Genomic DNA, 21165 nt, shown 5'->3' with positions numbered 1-21165 from the left:
AACCTGTGCAGGTGCTTCGTCCCGATGCGTGCAGATTTCTGGACGGAAAAATGTTTTATAGTCGAACTCATCAACAAACAGATTGAGCTGAACCTCTGAGCCAGTCGGAAATTTGCGTGTCTTTGTTGGTTGATGGTTGATGGTTGTTTCATGTTTTTCCTCCGTCATCTTAAATCGTTTACTCAGCAAATCCCAAAGTGCTTCTTTATTTCACAAACGACAGAAACTTTTAATGCAGAGAAGTTTTAATGCAAAACGAACAAGGGAGGATTTTTCCAGTTTTCTAGAAAACAGAATTACAGAGGTTTCATACTGACTTTGAGATTCATCATATTTTAATTGAATTATTGTAGTACTTTCTGCCACAGTGTCACCAACAACTCTGGAAGGAAAAGTTCAGTGAGTGCAGAGCTGGAGCCGGGGGTGATTAGCCTAGCTTAGTACGAACAGCAGAGATACAGTGTGCTAATTAGTGGGCTGTTTATTGAGCTGTTGGTTGGAGAGATCTCCATGAGCTGCTTCCCCCGATTCCAGCCTCATGCTAAGCTAGGCTAACAGCCTCCCAGCTCCATGTAAATACAAACACAACTATTATTATATTATTATTCACCCGACAGTGTTCAGTGGACTTAAATGTCATTCAGAGTCCAGAGTTTTGTTACAGGGAAGCTGAAAATGTTTCACGCTTCAGGCAGATGCTTCTTCAATTATAATGCAGAAAAAGTTTCATGGTGTTACTGTGCTTCCTGGAAGAGCACATGAGCTAATGTAAAAGTATTTAACTTCACAATAAAAGTACAGTGGAGTGTTTTATTTTAACATCTCTGAGTGTCACTTACAGAACAGTTGAAGTTGAAAAGAATATTTCACTGAAAGTTTCCTCTTGTCAAAATGTTTAAGCCCCAGTCCAACTTGGCTTTGATGCAAAACCAAAGATATGTTTTTGTTTTTCATGTTTGATGTAGTTGTCATTGCCTTTTGCTGCTGTTTGTGGGCCAAGTGTTCAAATTTGTTGCAGGATGTGATCTCATATTCAGTATGTCTTTTTAATGTGGCTGCCAGTTGCTGTATTTGGTTTGCCAGATTAATTCCAGATATACAAATACTATTATAATATTCATATTTTGGTATGAAACATTTCTGCATTTTCCCTTTACATTGTTGAATTGCTTCATATTTAAAGAAAACTGGTTGTTTTTATTTGTCACCTATCTATCCCTTACCTCCTGTCCCCTTTATACCTACACAATTTGTACTTGTAAAACGCGTTTTACAAGTAAAAAAGACACGTTGAGACATTTCTGATCTTGTGTTCTTATGGTGTGTCCACATGTGCGTACAGGATATATTTTCCATGTCTTTCATCCCTTCATAAATTTAATTCTACTTTTCTGGAACTCAGTTATTTCAAAATGTGTGTCTGATCCGAAGGGCTATGCCACGCACATCTTCTGTTCACATTCCAACACGTTTTAACTTTAAAGTTGAGGTGCCATAGCTTCATCCCAAAAACTATGCATTTTATTCAGTAGGTCATTCCCAGATACAATGATGTAAAACCTTTCAAGGCCATGATCAGCAAGGATGCTTTCATTTTTATTTTTTTCATGATTTGCTTAAATGTTTAGTGCTAAATTTACAGCTGGCGTGAAGGATGGACTCACCTCTTTTTCACAAGCACACAGAGAAATCTATAACTTCCTGTGTTCGATTCATTTGATAATTATCCCCTCTGCAACTGTACCAGGTACAAAAGTACAAGATTCAGTTACTTATATCCTGCAGCACGGGGTTGTACGATGAAATGTTAGTTGTTAGTAGCTCAAAACAAAAAGTATATAAATGGATGAATAAATGTTGAGTCTGGAGCTGCTCTGTAGTCGGCAGCAGATACTTCTGTATCGCTTGTCAGGCGGCAGCAGGGTGAACAGGCTGTGGCTGGGTGGGTATTTGGGGTCTTTTATTATCCTTTGGGCTTCGTGCAGACACCTCATGTGACTGATATCATCCTGTGCTGGACGATGCACATCCCATGCCAGTTTGTAACGTTTCCAGTCTGGATGTTTTCTACCACTCTCTGTAAAAGTCAACAAGTGTTTGGAAGGGGAATTTAGAAATCCAAAGTTTCTCTACCACCCTGGTGATTAGTCATTCATTAATTATTAAGTAGTTTTCGCTAGCTAAAGGAATTAGTTGGCTGCACACTGATTTACCCAAAAGCAACTCTAGATGGCGTTGTTTCTTAGCTTTGAGGAGTCCAAATAAGAACCAGTAAATTTCTTTGTTGTGCCACGTTACGCACTTCCTTTGGTCTTTTTATCTTGCAGGCATCACAGGTAAAGCCTGTAGTTTGTCCAAAACGCAGCACAGAGCTAATGCTGAAATTGGCAACTAGCATCAGCTCTTTCGCTTACGTACGTAGAAACAATGTAGCCAAACGTAGGCGGAACAGGCACGGTACTCAGCCAATCAAAACGCTGGCTTTAGCTTGGGCCCAGTTACACCCTGTCTTCATGACACCAATGATAAAGCCCTCAGGTTTTCAGAAGAGCAGCTCAAAGCTAATGTTAAAATTACATTGACTTTTACGCTTACATACGCAGATGTTTGCAGGAACATGAGAGGAGCAGTCAGTTTAAAAAGAAGCAAACATGCTGTTTAGCTTAGTCCTAGTCTTTTATTTAGCTTAGCTCCATACAGACCCAGGAAAGTTTCAAACCAAGAGGCAGCTTTAGAGGTCGGCAATAACATTATTATTGCTGAATAAGAAATGAAAATAGATTTTGTTGGCTTTAGAATTGCAAATAGAAAGCAGCACCGTCTCGAGTCCCCTCAGAGCTGCATTAATGACCCCCCCATGCGTCCTCTCTGATCATGGCCTAAACCTGACTCAGAGCTCGTCAGCAGGCTCGGTCTAATTCAGATTATTCATTTTTCCTAATGTGCCATAGACGCTGCATCTGGGATACGTCACCTCTGTCCATCAGCCTCTTTGCCAACAGCAGTCGTTCATTTTCTTGAGCGTACGAACATATCCTCTCGTGCCAAATGGGGGTTGAATATGCAACTAAAAAACGAGGACCTATAAGCATCATCCAGCTACCATTTTACATGATTCATACCCCTTCCTCAGGCGTGGGTGTTGTGTGTATCATAGTCATTTTAGAGCTTTGTCATAGGCCTCACATCATTGTATTAATCATTGTTATACTGTATGGGTTGGGGGAGGGAGGGGTTCATAACATGAGATAGATACTGGGTTTCTATTGCATTACGGTGCGATGTGATGCATACGGACTGAACTATGAAGGATGTGTTTTTGGAAGTTTATAAATCCTTAGGTTCTGAACGGGATTTTAAAGTAGCATGGTTTGATTTGTCGATGATTAATGATTCTATTGGTTTTGGGGGTTTCGTTTGATTCTCTTGTATTTTATTGTATGTATTGTACAATCTGATGCCCCGAGGGGACAAGGAAAAATACACTGACTCCTGAACTGCTGTGAACTAAAGGAAACATTATTATGATTATGATTATGATTATTACATTTATTTATTTATTTCCTTTGCACAAGTTGGAATGGCCTTAATTTTGCTTTACTTGCTTCTATTGTGTATTGGCACAAAGTGCACCTATTTGATTTGCAGAAATTACAGTGCTCATTACGATGCTTATAATCCGAGAGTGCACATCAAAGCAGGACGAAAAAAAAAACATGAAAAGTTCAGTAAATCCTTTTTATTTTTCATTAATCTGAGAAACAATATTTTGCATGAATATAAATACAATGGCAGATATTTTGGCTTGTACAAAAAATGTGAAGCAATTTGAAGAGAAAAAAAGAATGTACCGTTTCTGCTGTATCTGTATATATCTAAATATTTATTGAAATATGTCATACTACTAATTCTATTAACGATTAAAGGTTTTCTGAACAAAAATCTCTTTACCTGTTTTTGAACATTGTCAAGGTTGTTGGAGTTGGATCTTCTGCTTTCTGTTACTCGACTCAAGGATCTGTGTAATCATTAAAGAAAAAGTATTAAAAATTGCAAATAAATCCTCTGTAGGGTGTATTTATTGTCTGGTGCCCCTTCGGTGAAAAGATGTCTATCACAACAGCTGTGCCGTCTTCATTTTTTCATCCTCTGGAAATGCTTTTGATATTTTTCTCTGACAAATATGCAGAAAAGGGAGCACATTACTCCTGCACTTACACTCACACGGTGTAACACACAACACGACAAAAGCTGCTGTTTTGAAGGCTTCAGCAGAGTAAGTAAATATCCAGAAAATGCGGCCACATGGGGCCTCCGTGAAGGCAGCTCATCACGAGGTTTTAGGTTTTTTGTACTGTGGCGACCTCTAGTGGCCGGTAATTATGACGAGAACAAAGAATCAAGTCAGGTGAGTGTAAAGAGCAGCAGAGTATGTAAGTAAAACTTAATGTACGTAAAGTAACTTAACATACATAACGTAGCCAACGTACTTATATTCATCCAAACAAAGATCTTTTTTTTTCAAAACTAACGAAGCAGTTTTGGTACTTAAACCCAACAAGGCTGCGACCGTTTCACAACGTTAGCACGTGTCGATGAACGTTTAGCTGTCGTTCTGTCCTCTGGGTTAGAGGACGTGTTGAAAATCAAGCTGTTTCTTCATTGTTCTGAAAAGTTTATTTTCATGCCCAAATTAAAATCAACCCTGAACCGCTGAACGTGTTTGAGAATGTAATCTTTATCTAAAATCATGGGGAATTTTAATTTGCTGTTCAGCATGTCAAATAAGAGTACTTCCACCACAGAAAGAAGCCTGTTTAAAAAGTACCAGCCTGCTATATATGTATGTAAGAAGATGAATCACATTATCGCGCGATCAATAATTCAATTTGAACGGAAAAACATGGAGCACAATATCAGTGTAACCATGATTGTTTTGTTCTGTCTTTTAATGCATTTTATTGCTAATTGTTGGTCCAGATTTTACCTTGTACTGAAATATTTTTGGGGATCTTTGATATTTAATTTATCTAAATAAATGCGTGTAAATACAACATCTTACTCAGCAAAGGACGGTTTTTCAAACTTTTTCGTTTCTTGACTTAAGAAATAAAATGAGACAACAAAAAATGCACGTTGGACTATTAAAAACAGTTTTAATCACCGCACATGCAGGCTTTATCCCGTGTTTGTTCAATGTGCTGCAGTTCCTGATCGACTGCAGGTGTGGATAACAACCTGATGGGAATCACCTGTGTGTCAGAAGTCTTTAAGACTGCTGAGACCGTTCAACTTTCAGCTCATTTCTAAATGTCACTCCTTCCTGCACAGATCTCCAACCTGCTCCTGAAAAGTGTTGTCCTCTCTTTTCTTGTTTTACCAAACTTTCCTATTTTTTTATCATCTTATATCCTCAGCCATGCAGCAAGATGGGCCAAAAATACAAAGAAAAAATGAGAAAACAAGAACAAAAACAGACAAAAGTCCTCAGATTTGACGAGGCTGTGGTCAGAAAGTGAAAAGACATTTGACATTAAAAGTCAAATTCCACAGTTTGTGAGAAGCAACACAGAAATAAAGTGACACTGAATAATTATAACAAATATAAAGCCATTTGATCAATGCATTGTCCTCATGAGGATGCAGTGTGTCTTTGTGGCTGGAGACAAATGTCTGCTCACAATGAGGTTCAACATTTGTTTTAAAGGCATATCAGACTCAGAACAAATCAATACAATGCACACACAGGTGCAGCAGTGCAGGTGAGGACAGTCTGTCTTCAACCTGAGGAGTGAGGACATTTGTCCAGTCCTCACTTCGGTTAAAGGTTTGGGTTAGACATGTAGCTGTGGTCAGGTTAGCGGCTGGGGAATGGAGCATTTAATTAGGTGTGTGTGTGTGTGTGTGTGTGTGTGTGTGTGTGTGTGTGTGTGTGTGTGTGTGTGTGTGTGTGTGTGTGTGTGTGTGTGTGTGTGTGTGTGTGTGTGTGTGTGTGTGTGTGTGTGTGTGTGTGTGCTCAGCTTCTCACACGCCTCCTCTCAGGATTTTGATTTCCTCTACTCCGCTGGCTTCACTTGAACTCAGGATGAACTGGAAAGTGTGTGAGGACGGAGCCTGGGGCTTGCTGAAGGTGCTGGTGTGTGTTAAGTGAAGTTCTGTACAAACACGCTGTCTGATAACAATAATGTCAAACACTGTTTGATTTGCACTTAAAGAAACAGAGCAGATGAATAACAAAACAATGAACCAGCCGTCTTTGAAAATAATGCAAGTTGAAGGAATATTTAAAGAGATTATATTTAACATGCAGATGATGCTCTTAGGGCCTATGAGCAGACAGCTGGGGAGGTTCAGTGCCTGGCTCAAGGACACATGGCACTCAGTGGACTCGTTAATGGCTAGCTTGTATGTACACACATACTGTATGTTCTTGTGAGTATCAGTATTCAGTGTGAGCGCCGCCCTCCTGCTGTGAACAGACACAGTATTAGTATTCGTAGACCAACATGGCGTCCAGCATGTTCATCTGGCAGCAAGGCCCCAAGCACACACACACACACACACACACACACACACACACACACACACACACACACACCTCTACTCACATCCTTGTGAAGACCCTCGTTGACTTAATGCATTCTCCAGCCCCTCACCTTAACCTAATCCTAACCTAACCCTTAAAACCAAGTCTTAACCTCCTCCCTTTGAAGTTGTGAGGACCAACCAAAGTGTCCTCACTTTCCAAAAATGTCCTCGCTGCGTTGCGGTCCTCACTATCGAGTACAAGTACACACACCTGAATTCACCTGGGCCGCTCACGCTGTGAAAGCTCAGACTGCTTCACCCACAGATGCACTTTGCTTTAGGACCAAACAGACATGCGAATCGACATTCCCATCAGCCTCAGCTCTACTGCGCTAAGCAGAATATATTAGCATGCTAAACAAGATGGTGAACATGATAAACATTAAACCTGTTTAGCAGCAGCATGTTAGCATGTTGACATTAGCATTTAGCTCAAAGCAGCCCAGTGCTCAGCCTCACGGAGCTGCTGGCGTTGCTGCAGACTCGCAGTCTTCTGTAGTTTCTCTCATTTAGCCAGGGCCCCTTCTGAGGACTTTGCTAACTTTGTTAGCACCTGTACGGTTGAGGAAGTTACACCTGTATGATTCTTATTGGTTCATGGACTTCGGTGAATGTAATCAGACGCCTGTGTGAGCGTCTTCAAGAGGCGGCCATTCTTTGTTTACTCAGACGTTAATCTTGTCTTGTCATAATGGAGAGCAAATGCAATAAAGCACAACAAATATTAGTGGTTGTGGTAATTCAACGCAATGACTGTGTTTCTCGCGCGGCCTTAAGATTAATTATTTATCACGCTCATTAAAAATCTTGTTCCGTGGTGGTTACCTTTGGTCTCTGATGGTCGAGTAAATAATAAATAAATAATAGTATAGCCTTTCAGAAATTATACTACACCAGCTGAAACCAGGAGATGGTGTGTGCATAAAGACTGTAATAAAAGCAGAGTAAACAACTCATTTTATCTCTCACACGAATCATCGTAACATTAAAAATCCAGTGAGTTTCAGCTGAAACAGCCTCTGAAGATCAGACCAGGTGAGATGATCAGTTTTAAACTCCATGAAGCCACAGGTGAGAGCGCCTCCACCTGCTCTCTAAACTCTGAGCTGACCTGGTTAAACATTATCCGCCGTCCATGGCAGCGCTCATGTGCTTTCGCAGGCCGTCATGGTGCAGCTATCCCATGAAGAGGTACCACCTAAACATGCCCTTAAGCGCTGTTAAGTCTGGAAAATCCAGATTTCAGTGGCTCCTACATGCTGAGACGTGGCTGCTTTACAAACAGGCCTGAGCTCAAATCATTATTCAGCTCGCAGTGCAAAATTATTCAGGTTCATGTGTGTATCACCTGTATCACCTGCTGAGAGCTTTGTGGGCCATTTTCCATGAAGGAGGCAGCTGTGGAGAGACGTGGCGACACGTAAAGAAGAGATCTGACCTGAGGCGTCTTTATCCAACAAGATCCATCAATTACAAAAGATTCAGCAAAGCAGCAGCAAGCCAACATTAGCAGGGTTAGCAATAAACCACATTTTGATGGAAACACTGATTGAATATGTAAAAAAGCTGCTGCTTCGAGAGAAATTTCTCTTCCAGGACAAAATGAAGTCGAGTGTTAAAATGGACATTCGGAGGCTCTTTGCAGACTTTATATTTCCCATTTTCACATGACAGAAAATTTCCCGGCTTGGAGAAAAATGCATCGGCCCTCCTCCTGATTGCATCCTGTCATCTTGCAGCCGCTGCAGAAACGTCATATTAAAACTGGAGATTTATGGAAGCCACTGGTCTCCTTTCTGGGACTGTATCGATCCTCCGGGGAGGAATCGCTCTGTTCTCTCGGCTGCTTCCACAGAGAGGTCAAAGGACAGCATCAGTTAGAGGACGGCGACCCCCGCAGCTGCTCAGCACTCAGCTGCTGAATCTCCATCAGAGGAGTGTGTGAAGGCGACGGTTTGGATCCTCTGTGGGGGCACCTGGAGTGTCATGTGATCACCTGGAGGGACGGTTTGTACAGAATGAAGGGTAGCAAAAGCAGCAGGTCTGGGATCAGGTGACAAGGAAAAATGAAAACACATTACGGAGGAGGAAACCTTCAGGATGGAAACCATGTATCTCCAGATTAGCTGATTGTGAATGAAGGATGAAGAGCTCCTTCACATCTTCAGCTGAATAAACTCCCTCTTGGATCAGCTGAAAATGCATCGTCACAAAGCTGAAAACGGCCTGTTTTTCTGAGCCCGTCACACTTTTTGGAGATGCGTGGTTCTCACAGAACGGCCATGCTGCAAACATATGATGATCTCATTGAATATGATGCACTGCTGTAGATTGAACCTGCCAACACGTCACTGATTCACCGCTCCACCTGTCCTTTCCTGCTGCGACACGTCGAGCCGCCTCCTGTGAAAAGGCCTCAGAACGCCGCCATCGTCACACACCTGTGATTTTCCTGCTACAAGTCGAACTGCTTCAAACTGCCTGAAGTCGTAAGCATGACAAAAAAAAAAAAAAATACAACAGCATCCGACAGCAACAAACTGCAATAAATACCAGTGACCTTGTCAAAATTCAATTTTATTTGTATAGCGCCAAATAAATGTAGAGACAGTGTCTGCCTCCCGGACAAAGACTGGAAGATGGTTCCACAGGAGAGGAGCTTGATAGCTAAATGCTCTGACTCCTGTTCTGCTTTTGGAGACTTTAGGAACCATAAGTAGAAATGCATTCTGGGAATGCAGTGTTAAGATAAGAAGGTGCCTGGCCATTTATGGCTTTGTAAGTAAGGAGGAGAATTTTAATTTCTAAACTTTACAGGGAGCCAGTGCAGAGCGGATAATATCAGATAAATGTGATCTCTTTTTTTGTCAGAACACGTGCTGCAGCGTTCTGGAGCAACTGGAGAATATTCAGCATGAATTCAGGCGGCCTGATAGTAAGAAAGTTAAATAATCCAGCCTGGAAGTTACAAGTGCATGGACTAGTTTTTCTGCATCATTTTGAGACAAAATATGCCGCATTTATTAATATTACACATGTGAAAAAAGGCAGTCCTTGAAATTTGTTTTACATGGGAGTGAAAGGACGTGTCCTGATCAAAACTTCTGTGTTATAAAAAGGTGTTTCAGGTCATTTATCTTTATGAATTTTATTCCCTCATCTCACAACCTCATGTAAAAAAATCTCACCTGAACCAGCGGACGCTGCAGTTTACTGAGGAGAAATCAACATTACTTCTCATAAAGTAGAAGATTGGCTGTTTGGGTGTTGGCGGGTCGGCTGAGGTTCATGTCGAGTCTAAAATGAGCAAAACTACGACAGATCAAACAGACAAAAGGTTTAAAACAGTAAATCACTTTTAATTTAGTTCTCTCATCGGCAGGTGAGTTCATTTTCAACATGATGACAAATGAAGTGCATCGGTAGAAGAAGCCTAACAGGATTTGATACATGCTCCATTCAGACGCGTCCGTGAATCCACATATTACAAGCCAACATTACTCAAATAAAACCACTACAGTTCAGCTCTTGACCTGATAGAATAAAAAGATAAGACAGATCCATCGCTAGATACAACGGTGGCAGCAATACACAGGATTGCCCAAGCAGTAAAGTACACGTTCCTTTAAGAAACAGGGAGAGAGAACGCGAAAAACTAACCTCTGGGTTTTTAATCCCCAATTCAAGTAGTATTTACCCTTTTTTCATGTGTTTGCGTGTTTCGATTTGTTTCTTAATAAATTCAAGTTCAGCATGAAAAACGAAACAAAAAAAATGACAAAGAAAGTCCAGATAATACGTGTTGGTGGAAGAGGCGATGAAGAGGAGGAGATGGAGGAGGGGGGGGTGACGTTCTGGATTCCTCAGGGGGAAACAAAAAGCAGCAGGTGAGAAAGAAGAAGAACCACGTGTGGGGGAGGAAGAGGAGGCCGCCAGATGTCGAGACTGGCTGTCGAAATCAGCAGGAGCTGGCGTGACTTGACGTGAAATCTCTGACCAAACCTGCATCGATTACTAGCAGAAATCCCTTCCGAATACTCGAATACTCTCACATGTAGGAGAAAGAACGAGGAGGAGGCGAGTCAGCGATCAGGGCCTGAAGCGCAAAGCCCCGAGCTTTGACTGAAGCGCTCCTGCTAATTTCTGTCTCCTAGGTGCAACGTAAAGAAGGGCTTTTTGTTAAATGTTGGGTTTGTCCAATTGTTTTCTGCTGCAGTCGAACCGTAATCACTCAGAAGCTGAATCCAAACAGTAATCTAACTCAGGTTTGGGGCCCCGCTGCTTCACTGGCGCTGGGCGGAGTAGCGGCCCTCGCTGGGGCCGGCGCCGCGCCCGGAGCCGAAGCTCGGTTTCTGTGCCATGCCTCCGCGGGCTGGGGGGCCTCGGGGTCCGCCGCCGCCGCCTCCTATTCGCTCTCTGGGGCCGCCGGGACCTCCTGGACCGCGGGGCCTCATGTCCCGCCTGTCGCCCTCTCTGGCCGACCGGGTCTTCTTCTCCTCCACGTTCAGACGGACGTCGCCTCTGAACTTAATGGGCTGAGGGGACGAGAGAAGAATTAAAACTTATTACGACTTCATAAAGTTTCCTTTTTCTATCAAAGCCCGAACGGACCCGATGGTGGAGTTAAAACTCAGCGCCTTCAGGCTTCAACTGAGTGGAGTCAATATGTAAATCCATTAAAATACCAACAGAGGAAGAGAGTGAGAACAATAATTACTAACAGCTCGAACCTCAGGGGGTGTCAAACATGCAAACTGGGTTCAGCGCAAATAAACATGAGCAGCATCCAAGAGAAACGAGAAACAACAGAAAGCGGAGAGCTGCGTTACCCTGTTGCTGAGGATCTTCTGTACGGGCTCAGAGTCGTCAAACACCACAAAACCAAAGTTTGGAAGCTTCCCTCCACTGTTGATCCGCAGCTCCAGGACTGTACCATACTCTGTGGACGGGGGGGGGGGGGGGGGGATCATCAGCATAAACCAGTAATTGTGGGTTGGACAGCACTTTTCGATCATCACATCTTTGCACTGCTGCAGCAGCGTTGTCTGATCCGACTTACGTTCAAAGAACTCCTTCAGCTCCGTCTTGTCCACGTCGTGGGGGACGTTGCCCACGAAGAGCTGCTGGGCGTCGGGGTACCTGACCACCCTGCGACCCTCCGACTCCCCCTGCTCCCCCTCCCGAACTGAAACAATTCAACACGGGGACAAACGCTGTGAGAACACATGCAGAGGAACAGCTGGTGCAGGCGTGTGAACAGTCAGTCACAACACTGAACACGTACAGGTCGTGTTATTCTGTGTTTATTAAAAAATAAGACATGGAGGACGTCTTTCAGGGGTTCAGCAGCAACCCTGAACTGTTGATGCTCAACATTTAAGTACAAGTGTTTTAGTGTGTGTACGTTTTTAAAACACAGCTGAGCTTCACAGTAAAGCTGGGAGTAACCTCCAAAGAGCAGAACAGTGTCTGAGTGATTCGTCTCAGAGTGGACATGTTTGACTGCATCTGGTCAACGATGGACTGGGCCACGCATACCATACATGCACTGTGCTGCACTTCTGCACAGATAGAAGTTTTAGTGTTGAACACGCCTGCAGTCTCGGTGAGTTATACACCCCCGCTTTACTCACGGTGCCGCGTTCAACAGCACACATCAGATGTGATCATGTTTGCTTTACACTGGCGGCCTAATGCTCGGTCACCTGTCAGAACACCTGCCAGTTACATCTCTCTGCAGGCCGTGTGTGCGTGTGTGCGTGCGTGCGTGCGTGCGTGCGTGCGTGCGTGCGTGCGTGCGTGCGTGCGTGCGTGCGTACCTGGTCTGGGTCCTCTGTGTGCTGGCGGAGGACCTCCAGGCCTCTGTTCCCTCGGTCTCTGGTCTCTCTGTGGTCTCTGTGTTGTGGTCTGGGACTCGGGCTTCACCTCCACTCTGGCCTGAAACAGTCAACGACACTCTGGTCAGAGAAGACGGAGCGAGCAGCTTCTCTGCTGTTGGGATTTATGACTTCACAGCTTTGATAATCATCATCATCGTCGTCGTCGTAAAAGTCCAGCCGGCAGGAGGCGTTTGTGTCCTGCTGCTTCATCTGTGCTCAGGAAACAAATCGAGTGTCCAAAGCAAACAGTGTGGACTGAGGACACATTTCAGCGGCTGCTAAGATGACTCGGCTCTCCTCAACACCCCCAAAGGCTTTCATCTTCACACAGGACAGCAGAGACGCTCGTCCCCAAATGAGACCGCACGGAAATGAAAACAAGACAAAGCTACGAGTTTACTTTGAGAAGTTACTCTGTTAAAGTTCTGAAACGAGGTCGTTAAATATAATCAATTAAACGGATTAAAAACTACGAAGCTTTGTCTCGTGTGACAGCAGAAGTGCACTGAATATATTTCTGAAGGTGTAAATTTCCCATTTGAAGAACTGCTCTGTTTCCTAAAATAAATCTCAAAATATTATTTTACACACTGCCGACACAAGGTCAGGATGAGCACATGAAGTCAGACCTTTCAGGGTTTTAAAACAGCGATCTAAACCAATCAGTCAGCAAACCTACCGGCGCTGTGGGGGCGACTTTGACGACGTGGGGGGGGATTCCTGAGACTGGGACAGCCCCGCTGGGAGGGAGGTTCTTACTGGTGACTGAGGCCCAGGAGAACGGCTGAGGGAAGACCAAACACAGGACAAGTTTAGGCCTGAAGGACAATGAACGAGGACTCATCTGAGCCTCGTTTCAGCGAATGAAAAACTCGTCCTGCCTCATGATGAACACATTAATGTCTGTTAGTTCTCACTCTGTAAAATCTGTTCCTCGTGTTATTATCTTTGCACAAGGGAGCGAACACTCAGGCTTACCCTGTTTTCTTCTGGAGCGGCGGGGGCGGGCTCTGCGGGCACAGCAGCGGGTTCTGCGGTGGGCGGGGCAGCGACGGGGCTTTTCTCTGTCTGGTCGTCGGCCGTGTGCGAGTCGGTCTGTGTCTCCAGCATCGTCTCCGGCTTCAGCTCCACGACAGCGGCCTCAGCCTCCTTCTCGACCTCCGGCTCTGGTTCTGGGCTCGCTGCCGCCGCCTCCTCCTCGTCGCCAGGAACCGCCGGCTCTGAACTGAAGGGGCGAGACGGTTACACACAAACATGTTGTTGTCGAACAATGGACGCATTCACGAGCTGTGAATGCACATTCTGTTGATGTCATTTGTGTTTCTTCGTATTACTGTCACATTAAAACGTATCTAAGAGAAGGACTGACTATGAGAGCCAATGAAATGTAAGAGAGAAAATGTTTTTAATATTTACAACATGAAAACCCTCAAAGCCCCGTGCAATGCTCTCAAACTGCTTATGCTTTGCAGAATATTCCTTGAGGCATTCAGATGTGTCAGAAGTTTTTAACCATTTAAGACAACAAACAATCTTGAAGTCACTACTGGGAAACCAAAAACCAGCATGAACAGCAGATAATTCACACTTTAGACCTTAAAACCGACACATCTCACAGGCTGGAGTCTCTCCACTGTCAGAGGCCATTAGATCTGTGTTCTGTTTTGCCCAACGTTTGCTCACACGAGGACCAAACAGTGACTACACACAGCAAATTTGACAAGTTTAAAGAGTCCTACATCAGAGCCTGGACGATGTGAGTGTTACACAGAGCCCTTAAAGGCACTTAAAGGTCTGGGAAGCGTAAGCTTAAGATCCTCACCAGGCGACTGGGTCGTAGAAAGGAGCAGACTCCTCTGCAGCGACGTCCGGGGAGGGGACCCTCTCCTCGATCTCCTCCACCTCATCCTCAGACTCTGAAAACACAAACAGAACAAACATCACATCCCTCCTGCTGCTCTGAACCCCAGGCATTTATTCAGTTATCTACTGTGATCATCCGTTCGATTCTTTGATTCCTGATCGACGGCTGCAGCCGCATTCTGTTTGTCATCATCGGCGTTCATTTTCATTTCAGGTTTCTTAAAGAAAAACACCTGCCCAGCCTGCCTGCGTGGTGCTGATGTGGATGTAACAGAGCGACAGTGACTGAGCCGTTTCATTTTATCTGCAGAGGACGACAGAATCGCATCAGCGTCCACTAGTTCAATACTGGAACTTGTTTTCTCCAGTTTAATTTCTTGTTTTTCAAATCTTCAATCTCACATTTGCAGACATCAGACATTTTAATGATCTTAAACTTGTTCAGCAGCCTCAGCTGTCATAAATAAAAGGCACAGCAGTTCAAAGAACGACGATCAAAGCGCGTGAATCATTAACCTTCAGCGCCGATTCAAGTTGTGCAACTTCTGAAGAATAATGAGAAACTCACGTCCGTAACTTAATTTACTGTAGGCCAAATAAAATGGAGATCAGAAACGCATCTGTGGTGAAGATGAAAGGCAGCCAGGAGAAAAACAAGAGGTGAGACAAACACGGTCAGAGTTTTCTCACCTTCTGGAGGCTCAGAATCAGAGTCGCCGAACACCTCGTCTTGGTAACGAAACACGTCGTTGTGGACGTAGAATTTGTTTGCAACGGTGCCCTGAAGGAAAAGCAAATCGAACACTTCACACACAGCAACTCAACTGTTACTGCAAGAACAGCAAACATGAGCCTTCACACGTCTCAGATCTGAGTCTGACTGAAGCACAAACCTCCGGCGCCAGCACAAAGGTCTGCATGAACTTCCTCATGGGCTGCATGTTGTTGGACAGCTCGCCCATCACCTGCACCACCACGCCCTCGTTCAGGGTGGCGTGGGCGTCCACGTGCCTGATCTTGGTGTGGCAGTCACGGAAACTCAGAGCCATCACCCTCTTGTGGATCTCCTGAAAGAGGAAATGAAGCTGTCACTCAGACGTTCAACGGAAGAGTTCAGAAAATGTCTTTGTCTCTTTTAAATGTTTCTGTTCTGTTTGTTTCTTACAATCGTGCATGTTTGATATTTTGTACTGAAAGCTTTTACTGCGAATACTTTTACTGCTATATTTTGAGAAATCGTGCATAAATCTTTGCATCCTCGTCTTTAGGTGCTGCAGCTGCATCACTTCATTGTTTCTCCTCAGCATTTCTGAGAGGAGGAGGCAACTTCTGTATTCAGGTGTTGCACCTGAGCGAGGCAGACAGACTGAGTGAACTCTCCAGGTTTTAGTGAAACTGCTTCAAACATGCAAAAGCACATTTGCATAAAATCACCACTTAAGAGCAGAATACAACATCCACAGAAACACTGCAGCAGAAAGTGCTCAGCTGTCCCAGAAATTCTTCATCAGCTTCTTAAAACCTCCTCACAGCAAGAGACAAACAGCCATAACTTTGCTCTCAGCCCTGTAGCTTTCTTTCCCACTCAGCGCTGGTACGTGGGAGTTAAGTGCAGTGGCGCTCTATGGAAATAACCTTTTTAAGAGCTGTTATCTGCTGGAGGAAGCCTACTTACAGATTGTCCATAAACAGCCTCTACTGGTTTGCCGTTGCTGTCCAGGCCGCCATGTACGTAGGAGGAGTTCTTTCCATAAAACCTGAGCCGAAACACAGAAAGGTTCGTTAATATTATGAGAGAATACAGACTTAAATCCACCAGACAGCGTTTTCCTGCACTCAGCAGAAATATAGCAAAGCTAATCACGACAGAAAAACAGGGGGTGGTCGTACCTGTGCAGGTAGTCGGGGGCCTGGTTCAGGAGTGTGTAATACTGTCGGACAAACTCTCGCCCGACCAGCTGGGCACTTGGCTTCTCCATCACCATTTCTTTGGTCAACTGGAAATCTCTGCGAGGAGGAGGAGGAAGGAGAGGTTAGATTAAGTGATTGCTCGCTGACACACCAAAGCATTACGGGGACGCTCGACGACACTAAACTTGGCTGTCCGAATTATTGGGAAAGAAAACCAGATGTGATTTATGACGAGTTCCAATGATCAAGTATTGATTATCAAACCTCGTCCATCTCCCGTTTTATTGCAAGATGTGACACGAAATTACTCCCTGTCCTCTATTGATTATGGAAATGTCTGGAGATAAAGAGGAGTGTGAAATAACTGCACTGATTGGTCAAATAATCAATTACTGAACTGATAGTTTTAACACTCCCCTGACAGTAAAATCTTCAATACTTTGCATTTCACAGAAGCCGTAACACTTCTGACAGTGTTCAATCGTGTGCTGATGCATCGTGCGACTGGAGAGCAGTCAGACCAGAGCGTTTCACGTGTAAATCCGGTCAGGTAAACACGACCTCTGATTTCACATCAGCTTCGATCAGACTGTCATCACGCTGTGGGCTCATTTTCAGTTTGTTTTTCTGGACAGCGCTGATACGCCGGCGGCACGGAGCGTGTTTGATCTGCAGACTGACTGATTCTGACGGGCGTTTACTGTCCCATCTGGGTGCACCGACATGAAAACAGGCTGCCCAGGGCATGAAAAACAAACAGACATTAGCCGTTTGTTTTCATACCGCGTGGATACAAATCTGAAATTGCAGAGTCACTGCACTCAAATGCCACTTCAACAGCCCTGATTCCTCTGCTGCCTTTTCCTTTATCACTAATGAACCAACGCACAATCTTTTGACTGACGAGGACACGAACCCATCTACAGATCAGTGACGACAGGTTCAATAGACCCTGGATGTAGGTGCAGTTTTCTGCCCCCCCAATCAAAAAGCATTTCACGTTCAATATTTGTAGCTGCAGCACTATTTGGTCTTCAAACATCTACTGAAGTACACAGAACACGACTTTATTTCGCTTAACCCATCGACTCCAGCTGATCAAGTCACTTACTGAGAGGAGTGACTTTGAATGCATCGTAACCATCAGATATTTCTTAATATGTTCCTTTCCAGTCAGATATTAGTATCCATTTCAATACAGTGTGGTATGGTATAATGTACACGAGTGTTTCAGATTAAGGTAATCTCATTTCAGACACAGCCTTGCGCGCCTTCTTCTACATTTCCTGTACATTTTTGTTCTTCTACATTTCCTGTACATTTTTGTTCAGTAACTTCAACCCAGCGCGTACGTTGCCATTAAATGCAAGCAGTCACCTGTATGACTGCATGCACACAGTCCCTCCATGCTTGTCAGGCTTGATGGATCACCCATTTAATCAAGTTTCAAGTCTCCTCTAGTTGATTTTTATGCTAAACTTGCATGAATTAACACTGGGGCCTGCCTGGAAGGTGGGGAAAGCAGTTTAAGGACAGGGCTGTGATAGTCCCTGTTTTCATGCCCATCAATGATCCAATGAGAGACCAAAACCAGCAGTATGTCTCATTTTGTCCCAGCATGTCTGAGACACTCACCCCTGAGCCTACTGGGTCCTACAGCAGACGCAAATCTCGAAAAACAGGACAGAAATATGCAGCTCCTATACAAAGAGCTCAGTTTCTTTTCTTGCAACAGCTTGGTGCTGTAATTTCCTGCAAACCTTATTGAAACTGGAGTAAATGGTGCGTTTGATGGCAGAAGGATGGTGGATGTCAGAATGAAGCATAATGAACTACAGCGGATGTGTTCAGTGTGGCCAAATAATGCTTTTGGACAACAACTGAGGTTTGTGTCACACACAGAAAATTAGCAGGGTTTTAGTCTTTCTGTGGGACTTGCTGACAGTACAACAAAAACATACAATATATAAATATAACACATCCCAGCCTTGCCTTCTAAACCCTGTGACACAAAGAATACAGTCAAACAGTAGACATCACTGGAGAAGAGGAAGCTAAAACATGCAAATACACCGTTATGGTTATTCAGCAACCAGAGAGCCAAGTTATTTCTTTAATTAATGGACTGTCTGCAACACAACCTACAGCCATCTGTTGTCCTGACATACACTTAGTAACCAGCACACAACCAGCAAACATTAACTGATCAATCAGACTAAGCCAATCATGGTAACATGAAGCACCCATCGGCCTGAAGGCCATACTGGGACACGGCTAATGTTACCCGCTAACATCAGGCGGCTTTAGCTTGAGCGGATCCAAATGTATTTGAGGAATTAGCACGTATAAGGGCATACTACACTTCAGCAGCCATCAGAAAGCGGCTAGTTAGTGCAAAAGTGCAAGCATGGCATGCAGACAAAGGCCACGCCGTGCCCGCAGTGACGGTGCCATTCACAGTATCGACCGGCCTACACACACGCATCTCCAGTGATGGCGGCTCCGCGCCTCGGTGGGACTTTCGGGCAAATCCACCGGAGGTTTCCAGATATAACTTGGGCTTCAAATGGCAAGCTGGCTGGCCTACTATAGAGCTAAACCGCGACAGCTGGACGAGCACACGGCCCCCAAACTAGGGCAGATACGGGCTATAGCTAATGTTAGGTCTCAGGAGCAGCCCCAACACGTGTCCCGGCCGGTCCACAGCCGCACTTTCCATTCCCGTCGAGCTACGTTAGCCGGCTAGCTAAGTGACAACGAGGAGATAAAATTAAAGCGGACATGGAAATTTGTCGGGAAAACTGAAGAGCAAGGCGGTTAAGTAAGACAGGAAGGGAGGGAGGTAGTCACGACTGAATGAAAGCTAGTAGTGGGCTACACATGGGCGGTGAATATCTCATGGAGTCCAAATGCAACCAGTTAACGGTGGTTATAACCCGGCATTTCAACAAAATAACGATCACTTCGTCTCCTGTTGGTAAATTAATAAACATTAACACTACGGGTATTCCCGAATTTAGAGCAATTCGACGTAACTGCAGTGCTAACACCGACGGTGGCTAACAGCCACCATCTCCTCACCAGGACGTAGACGAAGCCCGAAAAGCGACCCAGTTAATTTACAGTGCATGAACAAATATCGACTTTTTAACGAACATTGGTTACAAACTGTGTAATAGAACAACTCACCAGTGGGTCAATTATCAAAAAACGTTGATTTAGAAACAAGTGATTTCTTTGAATCACCTCGGCGGCAGCCAGAAACACTAGCGGCTTCACAACGTGCTGGAATGCTCGGTTACCGGTTTCAGCTCCGCAACCGAACCTGACGTCCCGCCCCTTAAGCGTCATCTAGCCAATCAAATGGAAACATTGCTGATCTTTCACCAATTGTTGGGCGCTAATGCAAGCCCCCTAAATTACAACCAATCCAGAAGGGCTATGTCGCTACCTGGTTTCTCAATGGGCCCAATCACGTTACAGTAATGGTTGAGGGTGTGATGGTTTTTTCAACTGGCGTCTACCGGTTTTTTATTTAGCTCGCCGCGAGCGGTGCACCGGAGCTTCTTTCCCACTTGGGGGCGACAAAACTTTATTCGGTGTTGAAACTAAATTAGCGCGGATGACTCATCAAATTGTGTAGATTGTTCAACCAGTTTAACTGGTTTAATGGATTAAAGAGAAGTCTGAGCTACGGACCACACTGAGTTTTGTGTCAGAGACATAAATGTCATGTCAAATCTAAAAATATTAAATAAACTACGACTGTAACTCACAGGCTTCATTAGCTGATGGAGTTTGCTCAGCTCTCATTGAAATGACTCAGTTTTGGCCCCGGTGTGGTTACACGCCTGGAGGCTGGTGAGTGAACATTGATCATTTTGTCAAACCAGAAGGTCGAGAGTAAAGTTTCACTCTCATTAAAATAAAACAGGAGGAGAGCAGCAGGCTGTTTTTCTTAATTCAAACAGTGCTTACTCTGAAACACTGGTTTATCCAGTTATCTAATGATGCATTTTTCCAAAGAAATGAACTGAATTACCTTCAACCATCTGATACACAGTGAAGGAGCTGCTGTCTGTGCCTTTTAACAACAGAGCAGAAGATAAATATTGTCAAAATTCAATTTATTGTGTCAGTGAAAAGGCCAAGAAATAAAAAAATGAACTAAGAATCAGTGAACGTGGAAAATACCAGCACCACCTCTGGCTCTGTCAGACGATCTGACTTTAAAGATTAAAGCTGTCAACATGTCGCCCTCTGCAGCAGGGATGGGTCTACAGCAGAAGGTCGTGTTGAAGAGAAAAAATACCTGCCAGAAACTTTATTTATTATTGATTTTGATGCATGTTTATTTATTGCCACTGTCAACCAGGAGAGGTGCAACAAGCAGGACGAGCATTTCTTTATGTGTGATTCAGAGAAACCTGAGATGAATTTTTAAAGTGTGTGCAGCGACATCTCCCAGCAGAGAGGAGATGAAAGAGCAGAAGCAGAGCTCATGTTGTAAAAAGCTGCCTTTCGTCTGTCTCTCGGCATCTGCGTGAGGACAGAAAGTGAAGCTTGGAGCGTTTTTTCCTGCTGTGGCTGAGAGGAGGGACTTGGGCTTTGTGGACGAGGCTCGGCTGTTGTTTCACATTCTTGACACTGGAGTCTGGATGAGCGGGTGGGGATGGTAACAGGGCGCTCAGATCTCCCTCTCCAGTCTCCCCGGGGACCACGAGCAGCTTGGTGTAACACAGTGACTGAAAGCCACAGCCGTACGGTAGGTACGCTGTAAAGACTGTTTACAGCACAGGCTTTGTTTTGAACAAAATGTCCTTGTGGTTTGACTCGTCCTATGGCCCCTTTTCACACACATTTACACCACCTATGTTTTCTTTAGGCTGTGGTGGGTTATGTAAGAAAAAAGCACTCACATGTT

At 44.3% G+C, this 21165-nt stretch overlaps 1 protein-coding gene across 1 annotated transcript; it reads right to left on the bottom strand.

Moving 5' to 3' along the window:
* Window positions 1-9926: 9926 nt before the first annotated feature.
* g3bp1 (GTPase activating protein (SH3 domain) binding protein 1) lies at window positions 9927-19538 on the bottom strand. The gene is made up of 12 exons (XM_070963320.1): window positions 19431-19538; window positions 16221-16337; window positions 16006-16087; window positions 15224-15397; window positions 15021-15111; window positions 14290-14383; window positions 13446-13692; window positions 13147-13251; window positions 12408-12525; window positions 11648-11773; window positions 11418-11527; window positions 9927-11123 (listed from the first exon to the last, which is right to left on the bottom strand). Exons 2-12 carry the CDS (start codon window positions 16313-16315, stop codon window positions 10872-10874), a joined length of 1494 nt encoding a protein of 497 aa, XP_070819421.1. The 5' UTR covers window positions 16316-16337; window positions 19431-19538; the 3' UTR covers window positions 9927-10871.
* Between the last annotated feature and the right edge of the window lie 1627 nt (window positions 19539-21165).

The sequence above is a fragment of the Chaetodon trifascialis genome, chromosome 5 (genome assembly GCF_039877785.1).
Source record: "Chaetodon trifascialis isolate fChaTrf1 chromosome 5, fChaTrf1.hap1, whole genome shotgun sequence".
Taxonomy (NCBI): domain Eukaryota; kingdom Metazoa; phylum Chordata; class Actinopteri; order Chaetodontiformes; family Chaetodontidae; genus Chaetodon; species Chaetodon trifascialis.
This window is presented reverse-complemented; position numbering and strand designations above follow the sequence as displayed.